Here is a 25,087-nt window from a genome sequence, read left to right on the forward strand (position 1 = left end):
TTTGAACTGTTTTCGATTTCTTACAACGCCTTTCGCTGTAATTTTCGTATTCTGCTTCCCATGCATTCCCTTTTTTTCTTGTTTCCTTCGTTGAGCTTTTTTGCATGTTGTTGTTGCTTTTAAAATTGGGTTACAGAGCCCAAGACCAAAGCCCCAAACCAGAAACCAGAAACAAAACCAAACCAAAAAAAAGAACGAAAAATAAATAAAAATGCAAAAATCCGTTTGACGCCCGTAAGCTTCATGAGTCAGAACTGTTGCACTGATTGCTAAAGCAAAAGTCGTCGTCTTGTTGTTGTTGTTGTTGCTCTGCTTATGCTGTTGTTGGGGAGGTGGATGTGAATATATGTATGTGTATGTAGGTGGAAACGGAGACGGTTGGCTGTAGAAGCTTCAGCTTGGACTTTATTTGTGTGCAAAAGATTTCGATTTCTCCTTTTTGTTTTGCTTCTTTGCGCGTGTCTGCTTTGTTAGCTGATTTGTAACGTTACAGTTGTCTGTCAGTCTGCTGTGTGCTGTGTGCCGTGTGTTGTTTTTGTTTTGTGTTGCTTGTGAGATGTTTACGAGCAGCTTTGCTAAATTTAAGAGAGCCAAAAGTCAAGCGAAGAGTGAGCTTAAAACTTTACAGCTGAGCTTAGCGCTTCACTTGGCTTGGCAAGGCACTAAGATGATAGCGATGCCGTCTTCTGATAATTAAAAGTCTGAATGAAATCCGAAACCATAAAAAATTAAATATAATATATAGCTAAATAAATAGGTCATCGAATCAATTCGATATAGCCCGAAAAGCAAACTTCCAGCATGGAGACAGAGTAACTGACTCTCACAGCAATCGAAGCGGAAAATAGCTAGTTTTAGCGGGAGAGCGAACTCGAAGCGAGCAGCACTAACGCAGCGCGATCACGAAGCATCGTCGACTGACAGCGCCATAAGCTGCGCTCAGTTCGATTCGATCATTCGTCGCAGCAAGTTCAACTCGTCATCGGGCTCCTCACACACTCTCAAGCAGCGTAGTTGAGAGTCGAGGGTGGCGCAGAGCTTGGCCGAGTCCCAGTCTCACACTCAGTCTCTAAAAAATAAAACCGAAACGAAACAAAAAGGAAAAGAAAATCCGCGAGAGTGCATTAACATTAAACAATTGTGTGACGTTATAATTTGGTGTATATTTGTCAATCAATGTGTAGAATTTATGTGAGCGCGAGTGAAGTGAAAATCGAAATATCGATATCGAACTAGTCGGATTATGCAATTGGCCTTTTGCCGAGTGAAAAGTCAAACTGTGTTTTGTAATGCGCCAAAGAAACGACGAAAATCAAAATAAAAGTGAAGCAGCTGCAAAACTCAAGCTACAACGAAACCGCAATCGGCGCCACTGAAAAGCCGTTTTCTCAAACAAAAACAAATACAACAATAACAACTGCAAAAAAAAAAAACATATATAACTGAAACTTAAGACATCCAGACTAAAATGGCGGTTGCTGCGACTGCGACTACGAATGCGACGAGCATTTGCGTCAGCTGCGTACGCCAGCGGCAAAATCGACGCTGCGTTGGCGTCAGCAGCGGCGTCGGCAGCGGCGCAACCGCAGCCATTGGCAGTAATGCCATTTTGCAAATTTATAGCGCCTGGGCGCTGCTCACCTTGCTGGCCGCCAGTGCTGCCATTGTGCAGAGTGCAGCGGTTTTCGGTTAGTTGATTTACTGATAATTGATAAGCTATTAACCTAAGGCTTTTTTTTTAACTTCTCACCATATAACAACGCGTTTTCGGTACTTCCCCAGGCGTTAAATACTTTCGTTTTAGTTTTTTTTAAGCACTTGAGATCATCTCTATAGCTCTTAAAGTTTTTTCTCGAATTTGCCATGTGGTTAGTCGATCATTTTTTGTGTTGAATTTTTTATTTGCTCGTTTTTTTTGCACTATTCTATTTCAAGGTGCCTTTATGGCATATTCTTAGTAGTAGTTTCTGGTAATCTCTTTTGATGTGAACCACTGTCATTTGTGCTTTTCAGTTTTGGTCTGTTTGTCTCTTCGTCTTGTTGTCGTCTGTCTGGATTCTGTTTCTTTTTATTTTTTGTGCGACAATTTTGTGAACGTGAACCGTAAACCGGTTGAAGTTGAGGTTGCTCTCCTCTACGAATGTCTTGCCTCGATCTTTTTTTGTTTTGCTTTTCCATTTGTGCACATGGTATTTATTACTTTATTTACTTATTCATTTTTGTTTTATTATCGTTGTGATTTTAGTCAAGCGAGTTATTAATAATGTTCTCACTCTGTTGTGCTTTTGGGTAAGTCTTAAACAAACGCATTACATCTTTAATTGCGTTTACGTCTTTTTTACGTGAATCATTTGACGCAATGGCCTAGACGTAATGACAATAAAGTCATGTAAATACACGCGGAAGCCGTGCAAATGAAACAAAATACACAGTTAAAGACATGTGAATATGAGAATAATGAAAAAAAAAGTAATTATTATTTTTATACTACAACAAAGATAAACCTGAAGGGGGAAGAGAAAAACAATGCACAACTTGAAGCAAGCTGAATTTAAAGAAATAAGAGAACAAAAACAAAAACAAAAAAAAAAGAATAGCTATGACAGCCAGAGGGAGCGACTACCGCGACCTCATTGTCATTGAAATACAGTTACGCCGCGCACAGAACAAAGGCAAAAGGCAACAGCAACAACAACAACAACAAAAGTAACGGCAGCGCCAGCAGAGCATCTCTCGCTCTGCCTCTGCCGCGGAGTTCAGTTGAGTTCTGTTGCCAGTTGGCAGTTGGCAGTGTTGCCAGTTACCGATTCACCTTTCCCTTTCCCTTTCCCTATGCCATTTCCCTAACCGATTGCAGTGTCCGTCCATCCATCCGTCTGTCTGTCCGTCTGTCTCTCTGTCTGTTGGTTAACAAGCGAAGCTTTTAACGTTGTTCCGCTGAACTTTTAACATTATTTCGTCGTTCCATTTGGGAACTATGCCAATTACATTTCAATTAAATGAAATTTAATTATGATGGCCAAGTTAACAGAACTGCTGTTGCTAGTTTTTAAGCACTGACAAATGAACAAAAAAAAACAACATTATGCAAATGTGGTTGAAACACAAGAAGCTGCCAGATCTGTTCAATAAACATGCATACATAATATTATTCATACTTGGATGTGTGTGTGTGTATATGTGAACCGGTTACTGAATCAATTTGCGTACAAAAAAGAGCAAAACAACACACACACATACACATACATATGCATAACTCATACATCAATATGTTACCAGACAGCTAGAACTTTTTTGTTGTTTTAGTTTTCGTTGCTTTTGAAACGAGCAACAAAAAAACAAGAAGTCGTCGCACCTCAGGGCTCGACTCACAAAGCACAGTTGATCTGTTGATGTCATAAGAGTTCAATTAGCTGCAACACGCCCACCCGCTTCCCCCTCTTTCTACTTCGGTTCCCTTCTTTCTTCTCATTCGTCTCACAATGCGTTGACCAGACCAAGTTGTTCAACTTTTTGCGCACAAAATGCAAATAAAAGCTGTAACAACAAAAAAAACTGTAAGCAAAAACAAAAGCAAAAGCAAAAACAGAGCGGTTTAGGCAGAGAATGGAGAGAGAGAGAGAGAAAGAGAGAGGGGAGTGAGAGAGATAGGTTTATGTGTAGGCAATAGCTTTTGTGTGTATCAAGATGTGCAGAGCGTCAACAAGCGCTCAATTAAAATGCAAATTGACCGTTATCTGAGCTGGCTTCGCTCTCTTCGCTCTCACACTAAAAATGGCGACACTTCAGCTAGATGTTACAACTGTTGTTGTTGTTTTTCTCGTTGTTGTTGCCACTGCAGTTGCAACGCCCAACGCCCACCGCCCACCATCCACACTATCTAAAATTGGCGCAAACTATTTTGGCCAACAGTTATAGGCAAACACATACACACACACACACACTCATACACTCACAGACTTTATAGAAGCACTTACTTTGTTGGTAATTTTTTGCTAATTGCTAAAATGGCCGCCTTGATTTATGTATGCGACCGTTAGAAGGCAGCAGGCGAGTCCAAGTCGACTGCAGCGTGAATGTATGTATGTGTGTCTGTGTGTGTGTGTGTGTGGAGTCATGTTGAACCGGCTAGAAGCAACACTCGGGCATTGCTCGGTCACGCTGCTGTTGGCAAAATGCGACTTGCAACAAGCAGCAGCAGCAGCAGTAACAGCAACAGCAACAGTTGCCGTTAGGCTGTCTGCAATAATGTTGTTGCTGTTGCACGCAAACAACAGACAACAGACAACGACAGCAACTGCAACATCAGCGCAGCAAAGAGAATCAGTTAAAGCTGAATGCATGTCAAGTTCTTTGCTGTTGCTGCTGCACGTTGTTGTCTTGTTTATAGTACAATTTATTTTATTTAGTTAGTTGCTGCTGTGCAAACAGACAAACAGAGAAACGACGACTACGACGACGACAACAACAACAACTGCAACAACGACAATGACAACAGCAACAGCAACAACAACAACAACTACAATGACAACACATTTGCTTGACCTATAAGCAAAATTGGCCAACAGGAATTGTGGCGCTGTTGACCAGTGTAACATGTTTGTGTGTGTATGTATCTGAGAGATGTGAGTGAAGTAAGGGGGTGAAAGAGGGGAGAGGGATGAGTGAAGAGTGAGGAAGTGGGCCTGCCACTTAACCCTTGCAGTTCTGACTTTGATAGTTGACCTAATTTTCAGTTGGTAAATAAAAACAAAACAAAAAAAAAGTACTACACTCATCGCTTTTTTTTTTTTGTAGCTGTTTGTGCGTCAAGTGTGCTCTTCTCTCTCTCTCTCTCGCTCTCACTTGGAGTGCGTGGTGTGTGTGTGTGTGTGTTGTGTAATTTTTTAACAACAACTTTTTTATTTCGAGTGCTGCTGACGAGCTGTTGCTGATGCGGCTGCAGCTTCAGCTGCTGTTGCTGTTGCTGCTGTGGTCGGTGCGTTTTTTTGTATGCAACTGTGCGTAATTATGATGAGTGAGCGTTGCACGTTTGCAACATGGAATATGCCACAGAATTTGTGATGCCCAACACACAGGCACTCAAAACAGATGCTTGACAATCTGCCCCAAGAGACCCCCCAACAGCTTTTGCTTAACACATGAGCGGGCAGGCAAATCTCTCTCTCAGTCGCCCACAGACTAAAGCCCAAGCTTGAAGCCCAACCCCAAAATGTAAACAAAACCAAAACAAAGCACAACAACTGCCCAGAACTAAAGTACACTCTGTGTGTGAATACACTCGTAAATTGTGAGTGTGAGTGTGAGTGCACTCATTATAGGCACCTGTAGATCAACATTGACTGCCCTTCAGCTTCAGCTTTTGTTGAGCCCTTTTGCAAGTGACCGTCACGCAAAGAGCTGCAGCATTATGGCCAGAATCAACACACACACTAGCACACTTGTTCAAACACTCACACACACACACACCCAAGAGCAATTTACAAATGTTTAAAGCACTGTAAACGCGAGAGTCAGTAATCAAGTTATGTGATGTTGGCCGCTGCTATCTAATTTTATTTAGTTGCTGCTTCTGACCTTCCTCGAATTAGACAAACAATTTAAAAGGTAAATACGACAAAACAAATTGAAATGTTGTATAGTTTGTTTGTTTACAACATTTACATTTACATTTGCATAGATACTCGCCGCATGCAAATGAGAAATGCTCGAAATGGAAAATCCGAAATTCTATTCCCAAAGTTAACACTCAGTTTTGCCCCTGCAATTTTTTGGACTTTCCACTCGCCATTTGCCACTTGCCTCGTGCCTCTTGTCCCTTTCCCCTTGTGCTGCATTCAGCTTTCGAATCACCCAAAAAAGCAAAAGAAGCAATAAAATAAAAATCCCAGAAGAGAAAAAAAGATCGGAAAAACACATAAAGCAACTATTCATGTTATGCTCTAGAAATTGAGACAAATTATGAACGGCACATTTATGGTGAAAAATCAAGTGAAATTACAGCCCTTTCTTTGCGTGGTTCGCTGAGTTCGCTGTTGCTGTTTTGCTGCTGCCCAACCCCCATTCTAACCTCAGCTGTAACCCATCTACCATCCATCCATCCATCCATCCATCCACCTCTGATTCCCTCTTTACTCTTCGCCCCCATTTCTTCAGCCTCATCAACCTTAATGCGTCTCTCGTCTGCTGTTGCAGCCAAGCACAACACTCATTTAACTTGTTATACGATTATATTTAATACGTGTGTGTGTGTGTGTGTGAGTGTGTATGTGAGTGTGTGTATTCTTGTGGTTGTGTGCGTGCTTTTAACCCAATTAGCTCAAGCTGTAACTGAAGCTAGAGTTCAGTGGCATAAGCCTCGACTTTTATAGCTGCCATTCAGCCAGTCAGCCACCAAATACAAAAAAAACACCAAAAAAAAGAAGCCAGTAAACCTCATTGTTTTTTTTGGTGCTAATGGATTAAAGTTATGGCTTATGGGTCAATTTATCAGACAGATAGCAGTTAGCTGTCAGAATAAAATAGTTTTTACAACAATTATTATCATTTTGAAGTCTTGTCGATCAATTATGGGCCAACAGGTTGCCCATCGAGGTCAAGTCCCAATTAATTGAACTCTCACAGTTCATTCAATTGATACAAAAATTACGCTTTCTAAGATTTTAATTAGGCACTCAATTAAAAGCCAGTTTTAATTGAATGTGATTAACACCTACAAGTGTAGAAATTTAGGCAATATGTTATATCTCATTTATAATACATATTTGCATTTGCTGCATAAAATGTCAATGGACAATATTGAACTTTAATATTATTTATAAAATCGATTCTAATTTAATTAACTTGCACGTTATCGAAAGATTAATGAAACGACAGCGGGTTTATTGTGCTCGACTGTGAGATACCCTATACTTTATTTCAATAAAAGCTAAATTTTGCGAATGCGCTAATATTGTTAAAATATACGCCATTAGTATATTTAAATACTGAAATATATAAAAAGATGTATTTAGTATAATAATATACCATTTGGTTAAACTATTTTTAAATTATTTTTAATTAAAGGTGTCTTTAGTTCACCAATATAATAATATACTACTATTAAATTATACATAATAAAGATTTTAATAATACCAAATTATACCAAGAGTTGTATTTAGCATAACGATATACCATACATTTAATTTTGAATATACCATAGAGTACAAAATATACCATATTGATAATCGAAGCAATTAAATCAGAGACCCTACAGCTATGTCAGGTATAACAACTATTAAATTTGGCAAATTAATTCGATGCGAATGCTTATCTTTCATCTGCTATCAAAGCTGCTAATTGCCGTTAAATATAAAATTGTCATGAACTGAATATTTTAAGTGCAATCCAATCAATTAATTTATTCTCTGTCATATCTAATGAGGTTCGCACTATATCTAGACAGCAAACAATTGCTGAAAACTTGAGCTTACATCTGCTTTCAAAGCTCGTAATTAAACGATTATCAGTTGTGCAGTTGCACATACAATTGTTTGTTGCGGAAGCTTGGCAAGTTGTTAATTGAACAATTGAACAATGATAATCTATAAGTTGTTAACAATTATGACAATAATGCTATATTTATTTGCGTTATATAAAAGAAGTCTTCAGCTTTCGCATTGTAATTGTAGCACTCCAATTCCCACGGAGTGCGAATGTTTCACATTATGTTGTAACATTATTAACTGCTTATGGAGAACATAGAGCACACAAATTTCATTTGTTATTAATCAAGTTATGTGCGTTGGACAATTAAGTGCATAAATGCATTTTTAAGTGCACTTTTAGGAGCTGTTCCAAACATTTCGAGGCACTTTATTAAAGTGCAGCACGTGTCAGCTACTTGGCTATTAATGTCAAGTTCGAAACGAGAATTAGCTGGCAATTACACACACACACACACACAACAAATGCAAATTGTTTTTGCACTCGCGAAGGCGAATAAAACTTTAATGGGCCAAAAAGAGCGGTGGGTAGCTCATATGTATGTAATTGCCCAACAAGACGACAAGAAGAGATGGCAATGGTTTTTGGTCAAGGGGATGCAAAAAGGGGGGCAACTTAATAATAAAATGTTGCAACAACTATAATAATAAGCGCCCACAATGCACAGTGCGAGCTGAGTTGAGTCAGTGACCCAGAATATAATGCAAAAGTAGTTTTCCTATGGAATATGGCATCGACGGCGGCACATTGTAAATAAATATTTCATATTTAACAACAGCAACAGCAACAGCAATAACAATAATAATAACAACAGCAGCAGCAACAGCAACAACAGCAACCACTGAGCGTACTCTCATGTGTGCGTTATTAATTTAACTAGTGTGTGCAGCTGTATCGGTATCTGTATCTGTAGCTGTATCTGTATCTTTGTCTGCATCTGTATCTGTATCTGCTGCTGTGAAATATATGTGTGCAACAACACAGCGTGTGTGTGTGTTGTATCTTTAACCTCTGCTGCGCAAAGTTCGACTGCGAGTGCAAAATAATTGAGCCGAGAGACTCTTGAAACTCTGAACGTCAACTGGCATTTTATGAGCTCAGTATACTACTCAGTATTCGTTGTATGAGGTATCGCCAGTTATTCAATTACTCGCATACAATACATCAAATTAATTGAATTTCGAGAATGTCATAGATACTACGTTAACGTTCATCGACGAAATTCATAATTCACACTCAATTTCTATGATCTATTTTTAGTGCGTTGCTCAAGGCATCAACGTTTGGGGCTTGTCTTCTTCCATTTATTACTATGCTATACTATATGATACATATATGGATAGATAGATGGTTGTTTGTCCTGCTGATTAGCAATATTTTGTTAAGTTACACACAAACCAAACACAAACCAAACACACACATCTGATGTGCTCCACTTTTACCTTTTTCCAGGTGGACTGTCGCAGCACACATTCAAACCGCTGTGCAGTGCACAACATGAGCATTTCATGGAGAGCGATGGCAAAGAGTCGAGTCTCATCATTGAATTGAAACCGGACTCGTATGGAGCTGAGCATAGCACATGCACCCGCATACTGAGCGCACCGCCCAGCTTCGGATTCATTGTGCGTCTCATTTTGCCCAAGCTGCGTCACAATCAACACACAACGGACAATGACAACTACAACAGCAACAGCAACAAAGACAACACTCAGTCCCTATCCAGTGGCAGTTTCGTGTCGAGCATCATGCCCTCTGTTGTCAGCACGGCGAGGCCACAGTCACTGTCATCTGGTTCCTCAGCCCTGACGGGCATGTCCACGCTGATTGAGCGACTGAATACCACAGCAGCAGCAGCAGCAGCAGCAGCAGCAGGAGCTGAAGGTGGACTGACCTCAGCCGCAACAATTGCGGGACGCACCTGTCCCCTGAACATTGTAAGTGGAAGCTTCATTATTGCTACAGATTGAAATCGAGGCCTTCGTAATATTGATGAATTTGTTAATGCTGTCGATGCAAATCATCTGTCAAATGCTCTCTACATAACTTGAATTCAAATGATGCATATCAAGTGAACAAATAGCATTTGAATTTAGCATTCGCAGATAGTTGTAAAAATTGTAAATACTTTAAATAGCTGATAGATATGCAAATATTTACATACTATATACTATTTTATACTTTACTGTAGTATACTATAGTATATTATTATAATAAAATTGACTATAATGTACTGAAATATGCTCTAATATACTAGTATATTATATACGTATGCATATCTGAAGTATATCTTGCACATATTTATCTACAATATACTATTTCATACAATAATATAGTATATTATAGTATAGTAATATACTAATATGCTAATATATGCGTTTGTATTTCTGAAGTATTCAACGCAAATATTTATCTAGTATTTTATAGTGTACTATAGTATAGTAATATTCTAAAATTGACTATAATGTACTGCAATATACTATATACTGTATCACAGTATATTTAAACACAATATAGTAAATATACTATATTCGTTTGTATTTATCTACTATTTCCACTATATTATAATACTACAATATACCAAAATATACTATATACTATAAAATAGTATATAGTAGATAAATATATAATATAGTATATATTAGATAAATATTTGCACTATATACTACAGTCTATTATAGTATACTGCGCATAATGTTAAATGCCGAATATATTAAACGGGAATAGTTTGTTAAGTCTTGATAGCGAGAAGTTTGTTTGCATAACTAAAAGATAATTTATTGCTACAGATAAGCATTCTAGCATTCTAACAGCATTAAAGTTGAGGTGGCAAAAACTAATTTTGCAGTTATAACCACTTAAATGTTAAATTTAGAAAGCAAATGCAAATATCAAGCATCTAAAAGGAAACAAATATTGAATTTAGGGAATAGCATAACAACTTTATAAATATTTCTATTTAATTTGGTCTTTTCACATCTTTATAAATATACTATATATAGAGTTTGAACTCGCACATTTGCTTATTTGTCTATATTTTTAAATGGAAAAAGTTGTACTAATCTATGCAGCTAGAAAATCTGTTTATCGCTCGAGTTAAAGATGTTGATCTCAAGGCTGCAATTAGAGTTTGTTCGACATTTGTTGCACCTTCTCAATGGCTTTTAGCTGACCATCGGAAAGCATAATTTAGATTTTGACTTGTGAGCGGCGATTGTTTGGGTGTGGGTGTTATTGTTGTTATTAGTGTGTGTGTGTGTGTGTATCTTGTTGCTGCGCATGCGTGACCACCGAAAAGTGTGAGAATTGTGGTACACGTATTTAGCATTGAACTCACCCAAAAAAAAAAAAAATCTATATAATAGATAGAAGTATATAAAGAGATACTTTGAAGAGAGACAATGACATGAGTTCAGCGAGTGACTTCATCAAAGATTCGTGATATAATTCTAATTTATGTTGAGCCTATGACTTGATTTCGGAAGGTTTTCAACATGCTTCAAACATGGCAACGCGGTATGCCATGGTCGAGCACTTTCGCCTATTGTAACTTGGCTAATTGTGATTAGTTTTTTTCGCTTTTCGTTATTCGTTTTTTTTTGTTGTGTCTAATGACATTGTTTTTTTAGTTGTGGTTTTCACATGGCATTTTGACATTTGAAATTGTCGCCAATTATTGTTAATTGAAAAAGTTCTCTTTAGCGCTATATAGATTGCAACTTGTCTCGCTTTAAGGTTGACATTGAACTCGGTGGAAACAGAATTATACATAACTCTTAGCCCGCATCTCAGTTGCTGGTTGTTTGGTTTCGTTGGCAATTCCAGAATGCGGGGCTTGGCTTAGATACGATGCGAGTGAGAGACATATATTCTGAGCGCGTGCGATTTGCATAAGCGCGCCCGATTCGAGCCATTTTTGCATTTGGTGCGAGTTCTGGGCATTTTGTGTATTTGAAACACGTTTGTCTCATTTGGCCAGGAAAACGAAACGAAATACGCGACGCACAAAACCGACAACACTATCAGTTGCTGCTGCTGCTGCGTTGCGCTGCGATGCCATAAATACTACAATGACTGCCAAAATGACTGACTGAATGACTGTCTGAATGACTGTCTGAATGACTGACAACTAGACGGATTGATGTGAACGTGGACAGTCGCTGGCCATAAAAAAACAACTATCTGCGCATCGCAAGATGGCATGGCTTTAGCTCTATCTGCAGCCACACATAGGTAGAGCTTTAGCCATATGGGTATCTGAAACTGTATCTGGATATAAATGGGGTTTCTTTGTTCGCCTCCATATGCAAATGTGTCACAGTCACAGTCACAATGATAAACATTCTCGGACTAGAATCGCATATCGCAATCGAGATGCACACACTTGTATAAAATACAAACTACAACTGATGATTGCTTAACCAAGTGGTGTAAATAGGCAGCTAGTTTAATTGAATAGCCACACCTGGAAGTCGAGCTGAATCCCCTTAATTAATTATTAATTAACTCTGCTCGGATAATGTTCAAGCTCCGTTATATCAGCTATTGAACTCAAGCCCTTTAGGCACGATTAATTACACTAGCTAATGCTTAAATAATATTCTACCGAATGCCGATCGATAATTATTTAGAGTTATATAGAAAAGGAATTAAGAATTGTAAACAATTCTGGACTAATTCGATCTGATATTATACAAACTATTATACAAAACTCCTGTTTTGTTGGTTGAGATTCATTTACTTGGGGAAAATTAATGCATTAGCTCGTGTATTCAATAGAAAAACTATTATCAGTTGCTATTGAATATTTGTAATGTATTTAGAGAGTTATTCAATTTAATAGATCAAATTAAAGACGTTGAATACTAATTCTGACAGAATTAGCAAACTGTATGCGAATTTTAATTAGCTTTTTAATAATTCACAAATTAATCGAATTTGTGTGTTGAATTTCACTACCGCAAACTCAAAAGTTATAAATATTTCCGTTGCTTTAAACAATGGCTAATAAATAGTAAATTCTACGCATTTTAGCCTTTTAATTGTTAGATTATTAAACTAATTTATTGTTTGTTTACATTGGGGATTTGAAAGCATGGCTGTTTATACCCTGTAGAAGATATGGGAATGTAAATATTTGAGTAATTAATAATAGCTATTTTCAAATTAAAAATTTCAAAATAATTTAATGCTTTGCATATGCTATAAGTTATAAGAATTAAATGCTATTTCAGGTCTAGGGTATTTTTGTATCGTGTTTTTAAAATAACTCGTTGGCAACAACGCTGTGCATATTAAATGGTTTTTTAAACAAATTGTTACTTTTAGCTTTGCATATTATACTCGTAGTATTATATGCATTTATAATTATGAATAGCGTGGAATTTCGCTGGCCATAGTACTCCACGTAGTACTCTCCGCGTAACCTGATCGAGCAGCGGGGGGCGGAGGCGAATGGCGGAAGGCGGAGGGGAAAACATTCGCATGTGCTACCTAAAACCGCTTTTGTGGCGCGTATTTTTCCAGCGTAAATATTTAATTTAGCATTATTCTTCTGCCATTGATTGTTGTTGTTGCTGCTGTTAAACGCCATGCGAAAAATATATATCCAAAATGTATTCGCAGTTGATCGTTTATTGTGCACGTTTTTTGATCTTTATTTGCGTAAATAATTTATATCACGTCAGAGCAGCGCTGCCTTTGTTTGTGGGCGTGAAGCGCGTTGAGTGCTTTTTATTAGCTCCCTCAGCTTTTTTAATCTATTGTTTAAGTATTTTGAGCGCGTAAATTGTTTGCACGATCGCGTGCAAATATTAGATCAAACTTCAATTAAATCTCGTTCTGTTTTCTTTTTTTTTTTTGCAGTTTAGCTCATTGGATCCGCATACCGCGCAATGGCGCGTGGATCCCTGTCAGCTGGAGGATACAGCCTCCGAGATGGAGGATCCTGTGCGTTTGTTCCACGGTCGTGTACGCATCGTGTGGGAGCATGAACAGCAGGAGCTGAAGTCGAAGCTAATGATCACGGTGCTGGGCAAGGGAGAGCAGTGTAAGGACGCACAAAACAAGCATCAGTGCCTGAAGATTGGGTAAGCAAAGCAAAGGAGTGTTTTTACTATCATTTCTGCAACTGATTATTTAATTCCTTAGCGATGAGCCCATACTCTGCATCTCCAAGGAGCTGGCCTGCGATGGCATACGCCATTGCCCGTATAGCAATGAGTATGACAGCGATGAGGACTACGAGTTATGCTATAAGCAGCGTCGTCCTGGTCTACTGCCATCGGCCAAAGAGTCCGATTTGATCGAGCAATTCACACTCGAAGTGTTTCGCAATTTCTTTTTGCACGATGCACCCAAAAGACCACAGAATGCCAGCAGCTCCGTTTCGAGCAGCAATTCGACAACGCAGCTGCATAAAGTTCACACCAAAGATATGAAAAAGCCGAATGGCGAGGCCAACGGTTCACCGAATGCCATCGGAGCCGAGCAGACGCCGGAGGCGGATGGCAAGTCAGGACAGGATAATGCCACCATGGAGAGCAATGGCAACGCGAATGCGAATGCGAATGGAAATGGGAACACTGGCGGCAGCGGATTCACGCGTCGCAACTCGACGAGAACGGGCCTCCACTCGGATCTGTCCAAGTACGGACCGTGGGGCTATCTAATGCTCGGCATGCTCCTCTGCGGCGGTGCTCTGCTCATCTGCGGCCTCTGGGGTACGTTCAATTGCACACTTTTGTAGCCCAAGTAAGACATAGACATTTATATTTATGTGAGTTTTTTGTTTTCGTTTTTCTTCTTTGTTTTTGTGCTGAATTTTTATTGGTATCGTTACATCGCGCATGCCTCTCTCGTATCTTTATCAATGTCTATGTCTTTGTCTAACTTTCGCCTTATGCCATTAATCCACCGTTCAACCTCCTCCCCCCCCTCACTTTGAACAGTTTCCTGTTGTCGCTTGAGCTCTCACATTGAATCCATACGTTCACTTACAGCATCCGCATCCCAGCATGCGGTCAACAATGAGCGCGAGGCAGCGCTGGCCGCCGCCAATGGAGCTGGCCAGGATCCCACGAATGCCACCTCGCCGCCCAACTACGAGGAGCTGGATCCACCGCCAGCTTACTCGGTGCTCTTTCCCAACCAGAAGGCCGCCAGCAGCAATACATTGAATGCCCTGGATGGCGTCGTTGCCAGCACAACAGCTGCAGCAGCAGCAGCAGCGGCGGCTGCAGCGGCAGCAGCAACAGCAACGGCAGTTGTGGCAGCAACATCCGTGGCAGAGCAACAACAGCAGCAGCAGCAAGAACAACAAACCCAGCAACAACAACAACAACAACAACAACAACAAGAAAATCCAGGAGAGCAGCCGACGAACTAGCTATAAGCCTGACAAGAAGGTCGCCGAATAAAGGCGCATCCTGGCATAATAGATTAGGTTTAGGTTCCAACATCTTTGACTGACTCTGATGCAATTAGTTTAGAAAACCAATTTGATAGTTATTAGCTCTAATTTGTAAGTGTAACTCTATTTTAAATGTATAACGTTAATGTTAGCTGGTCAACACTATGTATGCACCCAAAACTACCCAAGAAACAAAAAAAAAAAGAAATCGTGAACACGTCCAATGTCCAACTGACCAACTGCTAAGCATGCTGGCTCGGCTGACAAATCCTATTTTAATCAATTCCAAATGAAATTTAAACGATTGCTTGCAACGCAGAAACTACTCGTAATCGTAATCAAACTATACTTTTAATATATACTGAATGTAAAAGAAAAAACACACGACAAGCATCAATAACAACAACAACAACAACGACAAGTCGTATATTTTTTGTATCTTTGTTAATGTAAAATTTAATGTGATATAAATTTAAATCATAATAAAAACAAAACCTGTACAAGTTTATTTAATTGGTATTTGCAAGCCTTAAACAACAAGGACTGAATAATTGGCAATCAAGGTAATCAATGGATGAAGTCAGAAGGTCATTTGGATTACTGAATACAATCACAGAATGGTTTATTGTATGCAGTTCCAGATTCAGCTTCGTATACTTAATATTCCCACACATACTTTGCGGCTGCAGTTTCATGTGTAAAAAGCGTTGCATACTTTTGAGCGACTGCAGTTTTGTTGGTAAAAACTGTAGCCTACTTTTGTGCGCATTAAAATATTTCCGTTGAATCCGACTCTTGACACAATTTAAATACTATACTTACGCTGATTTGTTAACTGTAAATGAATATAAAGTCAAACATTTTTAAAAAGAAATCCCGTCTGCCATAAATGAAAAGTCAGTTGATATTTTTTTACATCGAATTTCAACATCATTTTTGTTTTATTTTCCAGTTAAATGAAGAGTTTGGTCAGAGGTTAGCCTTGGAAAGGAGCATGATGGGGGAAGGTTTATCGACAGGATAAGGACAAAATTTCACATTTAAATTTGCATGAAGTGCTAAATGAGTTAAGTATTGTTTTCATTCCTTTCGCTTTTACTTGTTTGAAATTGATTTACGCTTTATTTGTTGCTCTAGTTGCTGCCTTTAAATTTTTTGTTTTACGGATTTACTGTTTCTTGTTCGTTTTTACGTGTTTTAGTTGTATTTGTCTTTGATATATGTAAGTTGCATTGATATCTTTGTTTTTATTTTTGTTTCTTTTTTTTGCCGGGATCTCTTAACTATATATGTATGTTCTATATGCCATATGCTGAATGCGTATGCGTTATGTGTATCTTGTTTTCGTTATCGTAATTTAGATGTAAATTTGCTACAATCGTTCTATGTTCTGCCTTTAAGGTTTCTTCTTCTTCGTCGCCTTCCTAAACCGAATACCGATTACTCTATGTATATATATGCAATATAAGGTAAGCAATAACATACAAGTACAATATTATGTGATTCTCAATCCATCTCAATCGTAATCGTAATCGTAACTATAACAATATTACACTCTAAACAAAATGATGCATTAAATATGTGTATAGACAGCCTCGTCTCGCCATTCAGCATGAAAATGAAATCCTTGTTGTTTTTAATTCTCCAGAAGGAATCGGACGAGGCTGCTATAAAAATTTACCAGCTAAGTAGTAAGTTTATTTATTCTCAATTATCTCTAAATTTACTTAATTGCCAATTTCAGCATTTCCCGTTTCTCCAATGACGGAGCGAACGTTCTGGTTTGTTGTTGTTGTTGTTCTATTTTTTGGGCTTTGCAGATTTGAATTTACTTTTTGGTTTTTTTTTTCAGTATTTCTCTATTAATTACATACTCATAAGATTTGGGCGTTTTCATGTTCATGTTCATGTTCATTTTGCATCGTCGTCACTGCACTTTACACTTGACTTACATCCTCACTTACACAACTAAATCATATAATATATATTATGTATATAGTCTAAATATCATCTATGTATATATGTATATACTTTTTTTTTATCGTTAAATGAGTGCTCGATGTGTTCTTTGTTTATTTGTTTCATTGATTTTTGGTGCATAAATTTCTTGTGTCTGTTCTTGTTGTAGTTGTTGTAGTCTATGTAGAAAATTGGATTACTTATTGACTAATAGGCCATAGGGGTACACTTAGATTAATAATACACGTCGCACAATCTGCACCTGTCTCTGACTGTCTTTTTGTCTGTTTGTCTGTCTGTCTGTGTGTTTGTGTTTTCTTGTGTATAAGTAGTTCAACAACAATGTGGATAGAAAACGTTATCTAATAAAATGTTTCTATATTCTGTTTTTTTTTTTTTTTTTTTGGGTTTTTATATTTTTGTTTTTTGTTTGTTTTTCTTCAAAAGTCATTAAAAATAAATTCAAATTCAAAATTGATTGCACGTTTACGTGCTAAAACTGTTTGGTTTGCTTCGCTTTTTGTCTTATTTACTACAAATACAAATACAAATACGATTACGATGCATTTGTTTACTTTCTAAAGTTCCTTGCTTCTCGCTTGTTATTCGCTACTCGTTATCGTTATTCATTACTCGTCAGACACTTACTCGCTACTCACGCTAGTTTATAATACTTATGTACTCTTGTAAAATTGGACGCCAAAAAACAATCAACAAAATCAACGCAAAGCCTTAAAATTAATTCTCAAGTGCGCTCAAAAGTTCAACGCAAATAAATTCACATATTAAGTGCAAGTATTGTGTGTAAGTGTATTTCTGTATGTGTGTGTCAAAGTGTGTGTTTGTGTTCAGCTCATTTGTTTGTGTTGCATTTAGTTTTGTTCCGTTGCTTTGGTTTGAATAAATAAGGCCAGTGGATACGCATACATCATAAAAGTACAATCATAACACGAGTATTCAAAAGTATTCATAGTATTCATCTCATCTTATATACATACAAATCTAGTTTGGTTTGGTTTGGTTGTTTGTTCTCCTAGAAGCCGCAACATATATAGAGTTTTAAGCCTTATAAACGTTCCATATCGAAATGTACTTTTTGTTAGTTTTAGTATTTTTATATACTATATATGCATGTTTTTGTTTTTTGGTTTTTGGTATAAAAAATAGAAAAAATTTCGTGGCAATAAAAACGATGTTTGTCTCAAATCATTAACCATTTTGTTCAAAACTTCCGAACGATAAATCGCTATAGTTCGTGTTATCGTTATCGTAATCGTTATCGACAATAGTTTTGTTAGTTTCGTTTAGTGTTAATAAAAATTCGCTTAGCTGCTACAGGTTTCAAGATTACAGGGTATACAATGCGTTCACTTCGATACGGTACGGTTTTCCTATGTTCTTCTTCTTGTTCTTGTTCTGTTGTTGTTCTCAATGTTGTTGTAGTCCTAAATACAAACGTGAAACACGGATATGGAATGACTTACATAACTATCATATAGTTGTAGTTCATCTCTCTATAATATACGTCTATACATCTATATATAGTATATGTATATTAAGTACGCTCCTCCTGATTGCTTAAAAGTTGCTCGAAAAATTAGTGGTACATATATATTTGTATATATATATATATATATATTGTAAGTATATCTGAACTATATATCAACTATATGCGGCGATTTTTCAAGCGGATTAAAAGCACATTTGTTCTGAATGTGTGTTCTTGTGTGTGTGTGTGTATGTTTGTGTGTGTGTGTGAGTATGTTTAAGCCGAGCTGGATATGCTCTTACTTTACTTTGCTTTCATCATGCATCTCTACTTTCTTCTTCGTATTCCTAAATATTCTGCTAATATTCTCTAAGACGTGTCTCCCATGTTGTATACTTAATATTTTCCAATGGTATGGCGCAGTTGTTGTTGTTGTTGGTGATGGTGTTTGTTGTTGTTCAAGTTATTGTTGTTCTTGTTGTTGTTGTCGTTGTTGTTGTTGGTGGTGGTGGTGGCTTTTGTGGAATTGTGTCAGACAAAACGATGAAATGATGCTTCAAACATAAACCAAAAGCATTTCCGACGACGACGGCGACGTCGAAAGGAGTTTTTGGAAATGGAAGAAGAAAAGGAGAGCGGATAAGGAGTTGGGAAACTGGGTGTCGATGCCACTACAACATTTTGTTTGAGCCACTGGGCCAAGTTGTGCGTTTTTTTGTTGTTGTTTTTTTTGTTTTTTTTTGGTTGTTTGGTTGTTTGTTGTTTCTCATATAATATTTAATTGCTGCTAAACGAGCGAGTCTTTTGGATTGTTGTTCATGTTGTTCTACTACTTGTTTTAGCTTTTTTTTTTGTTGTTTTGCTGTTTTGTTAGCTGGAGAGAGTTCATTCGGCAGTCGCTGTGGGCATAACTAACAATAATTACCATTACCATACCACGGAAAAGGTCCAGCACCATCAGTGCGGAAGCATCAAAGGTCGTGCGGTGCTGCTCAGTCTGTGATGTGACTTGTCACCGCCTCCATACTCATCATAGGCCAACAGCGGCGATATCTTCAGTCCCGTCTTCTCCGGTATGATCTTAAAGTGCGGCTGATCGGCGCTCACCAACAGCGGCCGCTTCATCGACGAGTGCAGATACTGCTCATGGCCATGGCTCGTGTTGCTGGAGACGGCGCCGAGCGGTCGCCGTGTGCTCGGCACATTCATCTTCTTGCACGGCTCCGGTTTGCTCTCGTAGTTCAGTTGACAGTTCTCCGGCGAGTATTTGTTCGGCTTGTAGATGGAGAAGATGTTGTTGATCAAACTCAATGCCGAATGTCCGCCGGCGGAGGCGTGATGAATGCCCGCCGTTGGCTGCTGAGTGAGAACGCTGCCCAGCGTCGTGTGCTCCGGATAAAAGTTGTTGTACTGATACGAAGGCAGAGTATCTGCACTCGGATACACCTTATGCCCATAGCCATGGGAGTATGCTGATGGCGCATGATGACGCTGGTGTGGATGATGATGGGCATGCTGATGCGGATGCTGTTGAAGCTGTTGCTGCTGCTGCTGATGTTGCTGATGCTGTTGATGTTGCAGATGCTGGTGTTGATGGTGTGGATGGTGCAGCGGACCAGCGGCATTCTCAAAAAAAGCCCCGCCATTCGAATCGTGCTGCGGCGGCGATGGCATGCCCTCGAGCAGCGATTTCTTGATCATCAGACGCTCGTGCTCGCGATCATGCATATCGATCGGCTGCCCATTGTTGTAGCAACGCACATTGACGTTTTTCACTTTTAAGCTGCTGTGCATGTTGCGACGCATGTCCATGTTGATGGGACTGGGAGGTTTGTCCAGCTGTTCCCAGTACTTCTCCAGATCAATGTTAAAATCCTCCAGATCGATTTCCGTCGTATCCGAGCAGCTGTCATCGTCAAACAGATTCGGTGGCTGCACCTCCAGCAACGATTTGCTGCGCGTCGGACGCTGTGCATAGCCGTGACTTGGCGCATAGCTGTGTCCCTGGGCCAAATAGCGTTCGTCCTCGTCGAGGAACTTGTCCTGCAGCAGCAGACGATCGCGTTCGGCACGTATAAACTGCTCCAGATCGGTGTCGTAGCGGCAATGCATGTGCTCCTCCTCCTCGGCAGCAGGGTGATGGCCAGGACAATGCTGGGCAGCACGACTTGGCCGGGCTGCGGTTGCTGTGGCCCGGTGCTGTGGCTGGCGATGGCAGCAATAGTCATCCGTCGCACAGCAGCAGATCACCGTGGGCGGCAGCTGGCCGTGACCGTGGGCAACGCCGCCACGTCCACGATGATCGGCCCGATCTGCGCTGCGCTCATCGAACAGCCAGTCCGCAGGCGAACGCAGCGGCAGATTGCGATTCAGATTCATATTCATGTTCAAATTCAGATTCCTGTTGCTGCCACCGCTGGCAGCGGCACCGCCATAGCCACCCCGTCGCGTTCCCCCCGCATAGATGTCGTCCAGCAGGCACTTGGCACTCGTGCACTGATCCCGTGCACAGCAGCTGTGCGCTAGAGTGCGTTCATCTAAACTGTTGCTATACAGCATGTTCATGCTGCGTCTGTAGGCCTCGCGTTTCTCTCTCCGCGTATTCGAGGCAGGCGGCAGCTCGTAGTCGATAATGTCGAAGGGCATCGTCTTGGTGGAGGCACTGAACGAGTAAGACTTCGGCACACCCGCTCGATTCTTCAGTATGGAGGTGGTGGCGGTGGTTGTCCCTGCACCCGCTCCCGCTCCTCCAGTGCCGCCTGCCTCAAATACGTTGCCCTCGAAGCAGCAGCTCTGCGACTTGGGATACTGAAATTCCTTGCAGCTCTTCGAGCGCTGCAGTCCATAGCCCGGCGAGCCTTCGCCCTCGCCTCGACGCTCGCGCATCGGCAACGCATCATCGGCATACTTTTCGTCCTGTTCGTGAATGTCGCGTAGAATGCGATTGCTGTAGCTGCCGTACTTGAGGCAATCGGGCACATAATCCTCATCGAGATCGTCGGAGCGATTCGAGTAAATGTTATCCGTGTACCAGGTGGAGTCGAGTTGCTTGGGACGCGGCTTCGAGAGCAGCAACTTGTCGCGTTTCGACTGGCGATAGCTCTCGAAGCAGATATTCTTCATCTTCTCCAGCTTCTGTTCGCGTATGCGTTCCCAGTTCTCCCAGTTCTTGTCGTTCTTATTGCGCCCTGAAAGTATGAGCACATCTTTGTCCTTGTCCCAAATGAGTCCGCCATCGGCATCGCTGTACTCGATGTTCAGGCGTTTCGTTTCGTGGCTTGGCGAATGGTGTAAATGTGTGTGTGTTGTTGCTGTGGCTGTTGACGGCGGTGGCGGTGGCGGTGCTGAGGGGGAGGCTTGTGCTAAGTTGTTGTCGGAAACTACGATTCTAATTCTACGCTTGGTCTTGTCGCTTGCATCGGCACGCGACGTTTGCATTGATGACTTAGCAGGCGGCTCTTCCTCTTCTGGCTGTCACACCTCCTGCAGATACTTGATGGGACAGTAGCCTTGCCGGTTGTCCGCCGAGCGCACCATCACCATGCCGTTCACCTCATCGCCAGTCTTAGGGGGGAGGAATGCGTAATTGAATTGAAAGTGGGGTTGATTTGCTAGCAGCCCGGATGATTTGCACTCACCTGAATGACAATCTGATCTCGCAGCAGTGTCATGTTCTCGCCACGTTCGCCATCGGACACTTGCAGATTGTGTGTCACCTGCAGCGGCTTCTCGTTGGCATTGAGACGCACACAGTACTTGGATGGAAAGAAGCCAACGCGTCCCAGCACTTTGCCCTTCCACCAATCCGGATCCGAGGTATCGATGACTGTCACCTGCGATGAAAAGTGAAAGAGGTTGGGGGTGGAGGGATTAAAGCAGGCGCCATTAGGCAAGCTTCTTATTCGAAAGCAAGGACAAACAAGCCGCAGCTAATGCATATGTAAATCATTTGCAACAATTTGCCCAGCCAGTCAACCAGCCAGCGGCGGGGGCCAAGGGGGCGTATACGCAATCGCAAATCGCAGTTCGCCGTTTGCAATTCGCAATTGGAATCCGCAATCCACAATCGCAATAGCAATCGGCATGGCATTGGCAATCACAATGTGTACACAATCCGCCCCAACTATTATTGTATTTTTCTTTTCTATTTCACCTACTTTCTCCTCCCTTTTTTCTTTCTCTCTCTCTCTTTACCCATCGTCTAGCGATTTGCTTCGCTTTGTTCTGGGCACATAATAAAAATGCGCTGTGTACATTATAAATGAACCAGTTATTTCTAGGATTGTTTTTGCTCATATTGAATATATTGTTATATAAACACACTGTGTATATCCTCTCTCTACATATGCTCCCACTACTCTTTCCCATTCCTTCTCGTTTTCCCTGCGCCTGATTTTCATCCAGACCATTTTCCTGGCTGCCTTTGTTCAGCTTCATCTCCCCCGTTTGTTTTTGTTGTGTTTATTTTTTTCGTTCGTTCGTTTGTATGCGCGCGGTAAACGTCGAGTTTAGCGGATTAAACAAAGCGTTTTATTTATTTATTTATTTACTGCAATGCAAAAATATGTGCGCAGCATATTAATACTCTGTGCACACAGTCAACAAAGGGTATATTAAAAGCTGTGTTTGCTCCGCCTTTGACTAATATCTCGCCATTTATAACATTGCCTTGAAATGTTGCTGCTGCAATTTAACAATGGCTGTAGCGGCTTTGAAGTCTTTTTATCTTTCGTTTCTTTTTTGTATTGTGAAATACTTTGCACAAAAAATTTATATTTGTTTTAGTTTTTGTTCAAAGAATTCATAAAGTTATTTATTTACCTTTTGCATGCATTGACATTATATTTAATTTAACTATAGTTTCAACTCTGCCCCTAAGCTTTTTAGCAGCGATTTTAACTATTTTAAATGTCAAATCTTGATTTATTTACATATAAAAATGTTATTTATTTTATTTAATATCATTTTTTTTAATTCATACTGATACTTGTCTTTGAATTTATCTTTAAATTCAAATAAATTTAAAGCACTTTATTAACTTAAAATTTAACTATATTATTATCCCTTTACTATTCACCATTGGATTTCCGCTTAATTTTCTTAGAAAACCATTCAAAACTTCATTGTTTAAATGGAAAACTCTCTTTAATATATGTTTATATCAAAAGTATAGCTCACCTTATAGCCAGCCTTGAGGTCCAGCTCGTCGGCGTGTCTCGCCTTGAAGTTGTAGAGTATGACATACAGATTGGTGGGCAGCAGACGATGCGATTTCTTGAAATTGGAAGCACATTATAACTCAGGCATAAACATGATAGCAAAACCAAAACAAATTGCAAACCAATAACAATGTGAGAAACGCACCGTGAGCGAGAGAGAGAGAAATCAAAGAAAACAAAACGAGGAGATTGGGAAAGCATAAAGTACGGGGGGAATACCTGGGCATGTCTTACTGGTGATAGGCAAGGCGATGTGCTGGCCGAAGACTGTGACTTCTCCATTTCGTCGGGCAAATCGACGCTGCCGCCCCGCATGCCACGTGTGGCATAGAGGAGCTTGCGTCCCGGATGCGAGGGGCTCGATGGCGCTGTAATGGATATGGATGCGAGACATAGAAGAAGAGATAGAGAGAAAAGGGCAGCGTTAATGGCCAACTGTGATGGCATTAAGGACATGCACAACACACGCACACACACTCTCAATGTGTGGTTGTTGTCAGTTAATTGAATGCACGAATAATATGATAGAAAATTACAAAGATACAGAGGATACAGTTACAGTTAAAGATACAGTTAGAAGTTAAAGATACATTTACAGAAAATAGCAGGAAAAGTAAAAAGGCGATATTGATAGTTGTTTTTTTGTTTTTTGTTTTTTTTTTTCTTTGGTGCTTGAGAAATACTTTTTTGTTCGTGACGTTGGCTGAAATTCAAATGAAGCCTTAAGTTGAAAATATTCTGCGCAACTACTTGGAAAATGAGTTTTTATGACTGACTGTCTGTTATGTGAGCAATGTGAAACTTTCAACGTTTATTTATAAATCTGCTTCAAATTCAAATTCAAATTCAAGTTCAAAATTTCAAATTCAATTTGATTCTACTTTAAAGCTAAAAGCTACTTTAAAACGAAACATACTAAAAGATACTTAACAAAAATGTAACTACTTGTCAAAAATGTTGAACTATTTAAGCAATTGTTACGCAAAGATGAATGATACTTTGTTTTTTGTATTTTTTTTTTATTTCATTGACTTTGTTTTTAAGCTTGCGAGAGTCAAGTGTTAGAATCAGTTTGAAGAGAAAGTTCGATAGGTAGAAGTGAGAGATTTGGCGCCCAGTTTAGTAAAGGTTTTTACTTCATTTGCATTTCGAGTTAGATTTTTTCACTTCGATTTTCATTTGATTTTCATTTGAGGTGCAACTCCAGTCGGTGTGTTAAACGGGAGGCGGAGAGGGTGAGCGGGAACTGGATTGCTACTTACAGTGCAGCCGGCTGTTGTTCGATGGCGGAGTACTGTGCTCCAGATGGCCTCCCGAGCCGCCATGGTAGTAGCCGCTGGATGTCGAGGCGGCGTTCGCCGGCAGATGCTGGCGACGCCTAAACTGACCGTGAAGCTCCGAGGATTCGGGTGAGTCCAAGCTCAACGATTTCATGCGTAAGTTCAACTTTTGACGGCGCGGTGAGTGCGGTGCTGTTGTTGTTGTTGATGTTGTTGTTGTTGTTGTTGTCATTATTGTTTCGAT

The 25,087-nt window shown here is 39.9% G+C and overlaps 2 protein-coding genes across 4 annotated transcripts in view; one reads left to right on the forward strand and one right to left on the reverse strand.

Moving 5' to 3' along the window:
- Positions 1-934: 934 nt before the first annotated feature.
- Positions 935-15,404, forward strand: LOC133845200 (uncharacterized). Of its 3 annotated transcripts, none has more exons than XM_062279589.1 (5): positions 935-1,688; positions 8,938-9,422; positions 13,351-13,574; positions 13,636-14,207; positions 14,436-15,404. In XM_062279589.1, exons 1-5 carry the CDS (start codon positions 1,469-1,471, stop codon positions 14,870-14,872), a joined length of 1,938 nt encoding a protein of 645 aa, XP_062135573.1. In that variant the 5' UTR covers positions 935-1,468; the 3' UTR covers positions 14,873-15,404. The 3 variants fall into 3 exon arrangements, with proteins under 3 accessions (XP_062135573.1, XP_062135575.1, XP_062135574.1); XM_062279591.1 differs by having other exon boundaries at positions 13,636-14,238; positions 14,487-14,629; XM_062279590.1 differs by having other exon boundaries at positions 936-1,688; positions 14,487-15,404.
- A 659-nt stretch (positions 15,405-16,063) lies between these two features.
- Positions 16,064-25,087, reverse strand: part of LOC133845199 (uncharacterized) — a 73,528-nt gene continuing 64,504 nt past the window's right edge. The window contains 5 exon segments of the mRNA XM_062279588.1: positions 16,064-21,908; positions 21,983-22,177; positions 23,523-23,618; positions 23,798-23,931; positions 24,826-25,035. Of these exon segments, the coding sequence (XP_062135572.1) occupies positions 19,302-21,908; positions 21,983-22,177; positions 23,523-23,618; positions 23,798-23,931; positions 24,826-25,035 (3,242 nt within the window). The 3' untranslated portion in view covers positions 16,064-19,301.

Source organism: Drosophila sulfurigaster, chromosome 3, assembly GCF_023558435.1.
Source record: "Drosophila sulfurigaster albostrigata strain 15112-1811.04 chromosome 3, ASM2355843v2, whole genome shotgun sequence".
NCBI lineage: Eukaryota > Metazoa > Arthropoda > Insecta > Diptera > Drosophilidae > Drosophila > Drosophila sulfurigaster.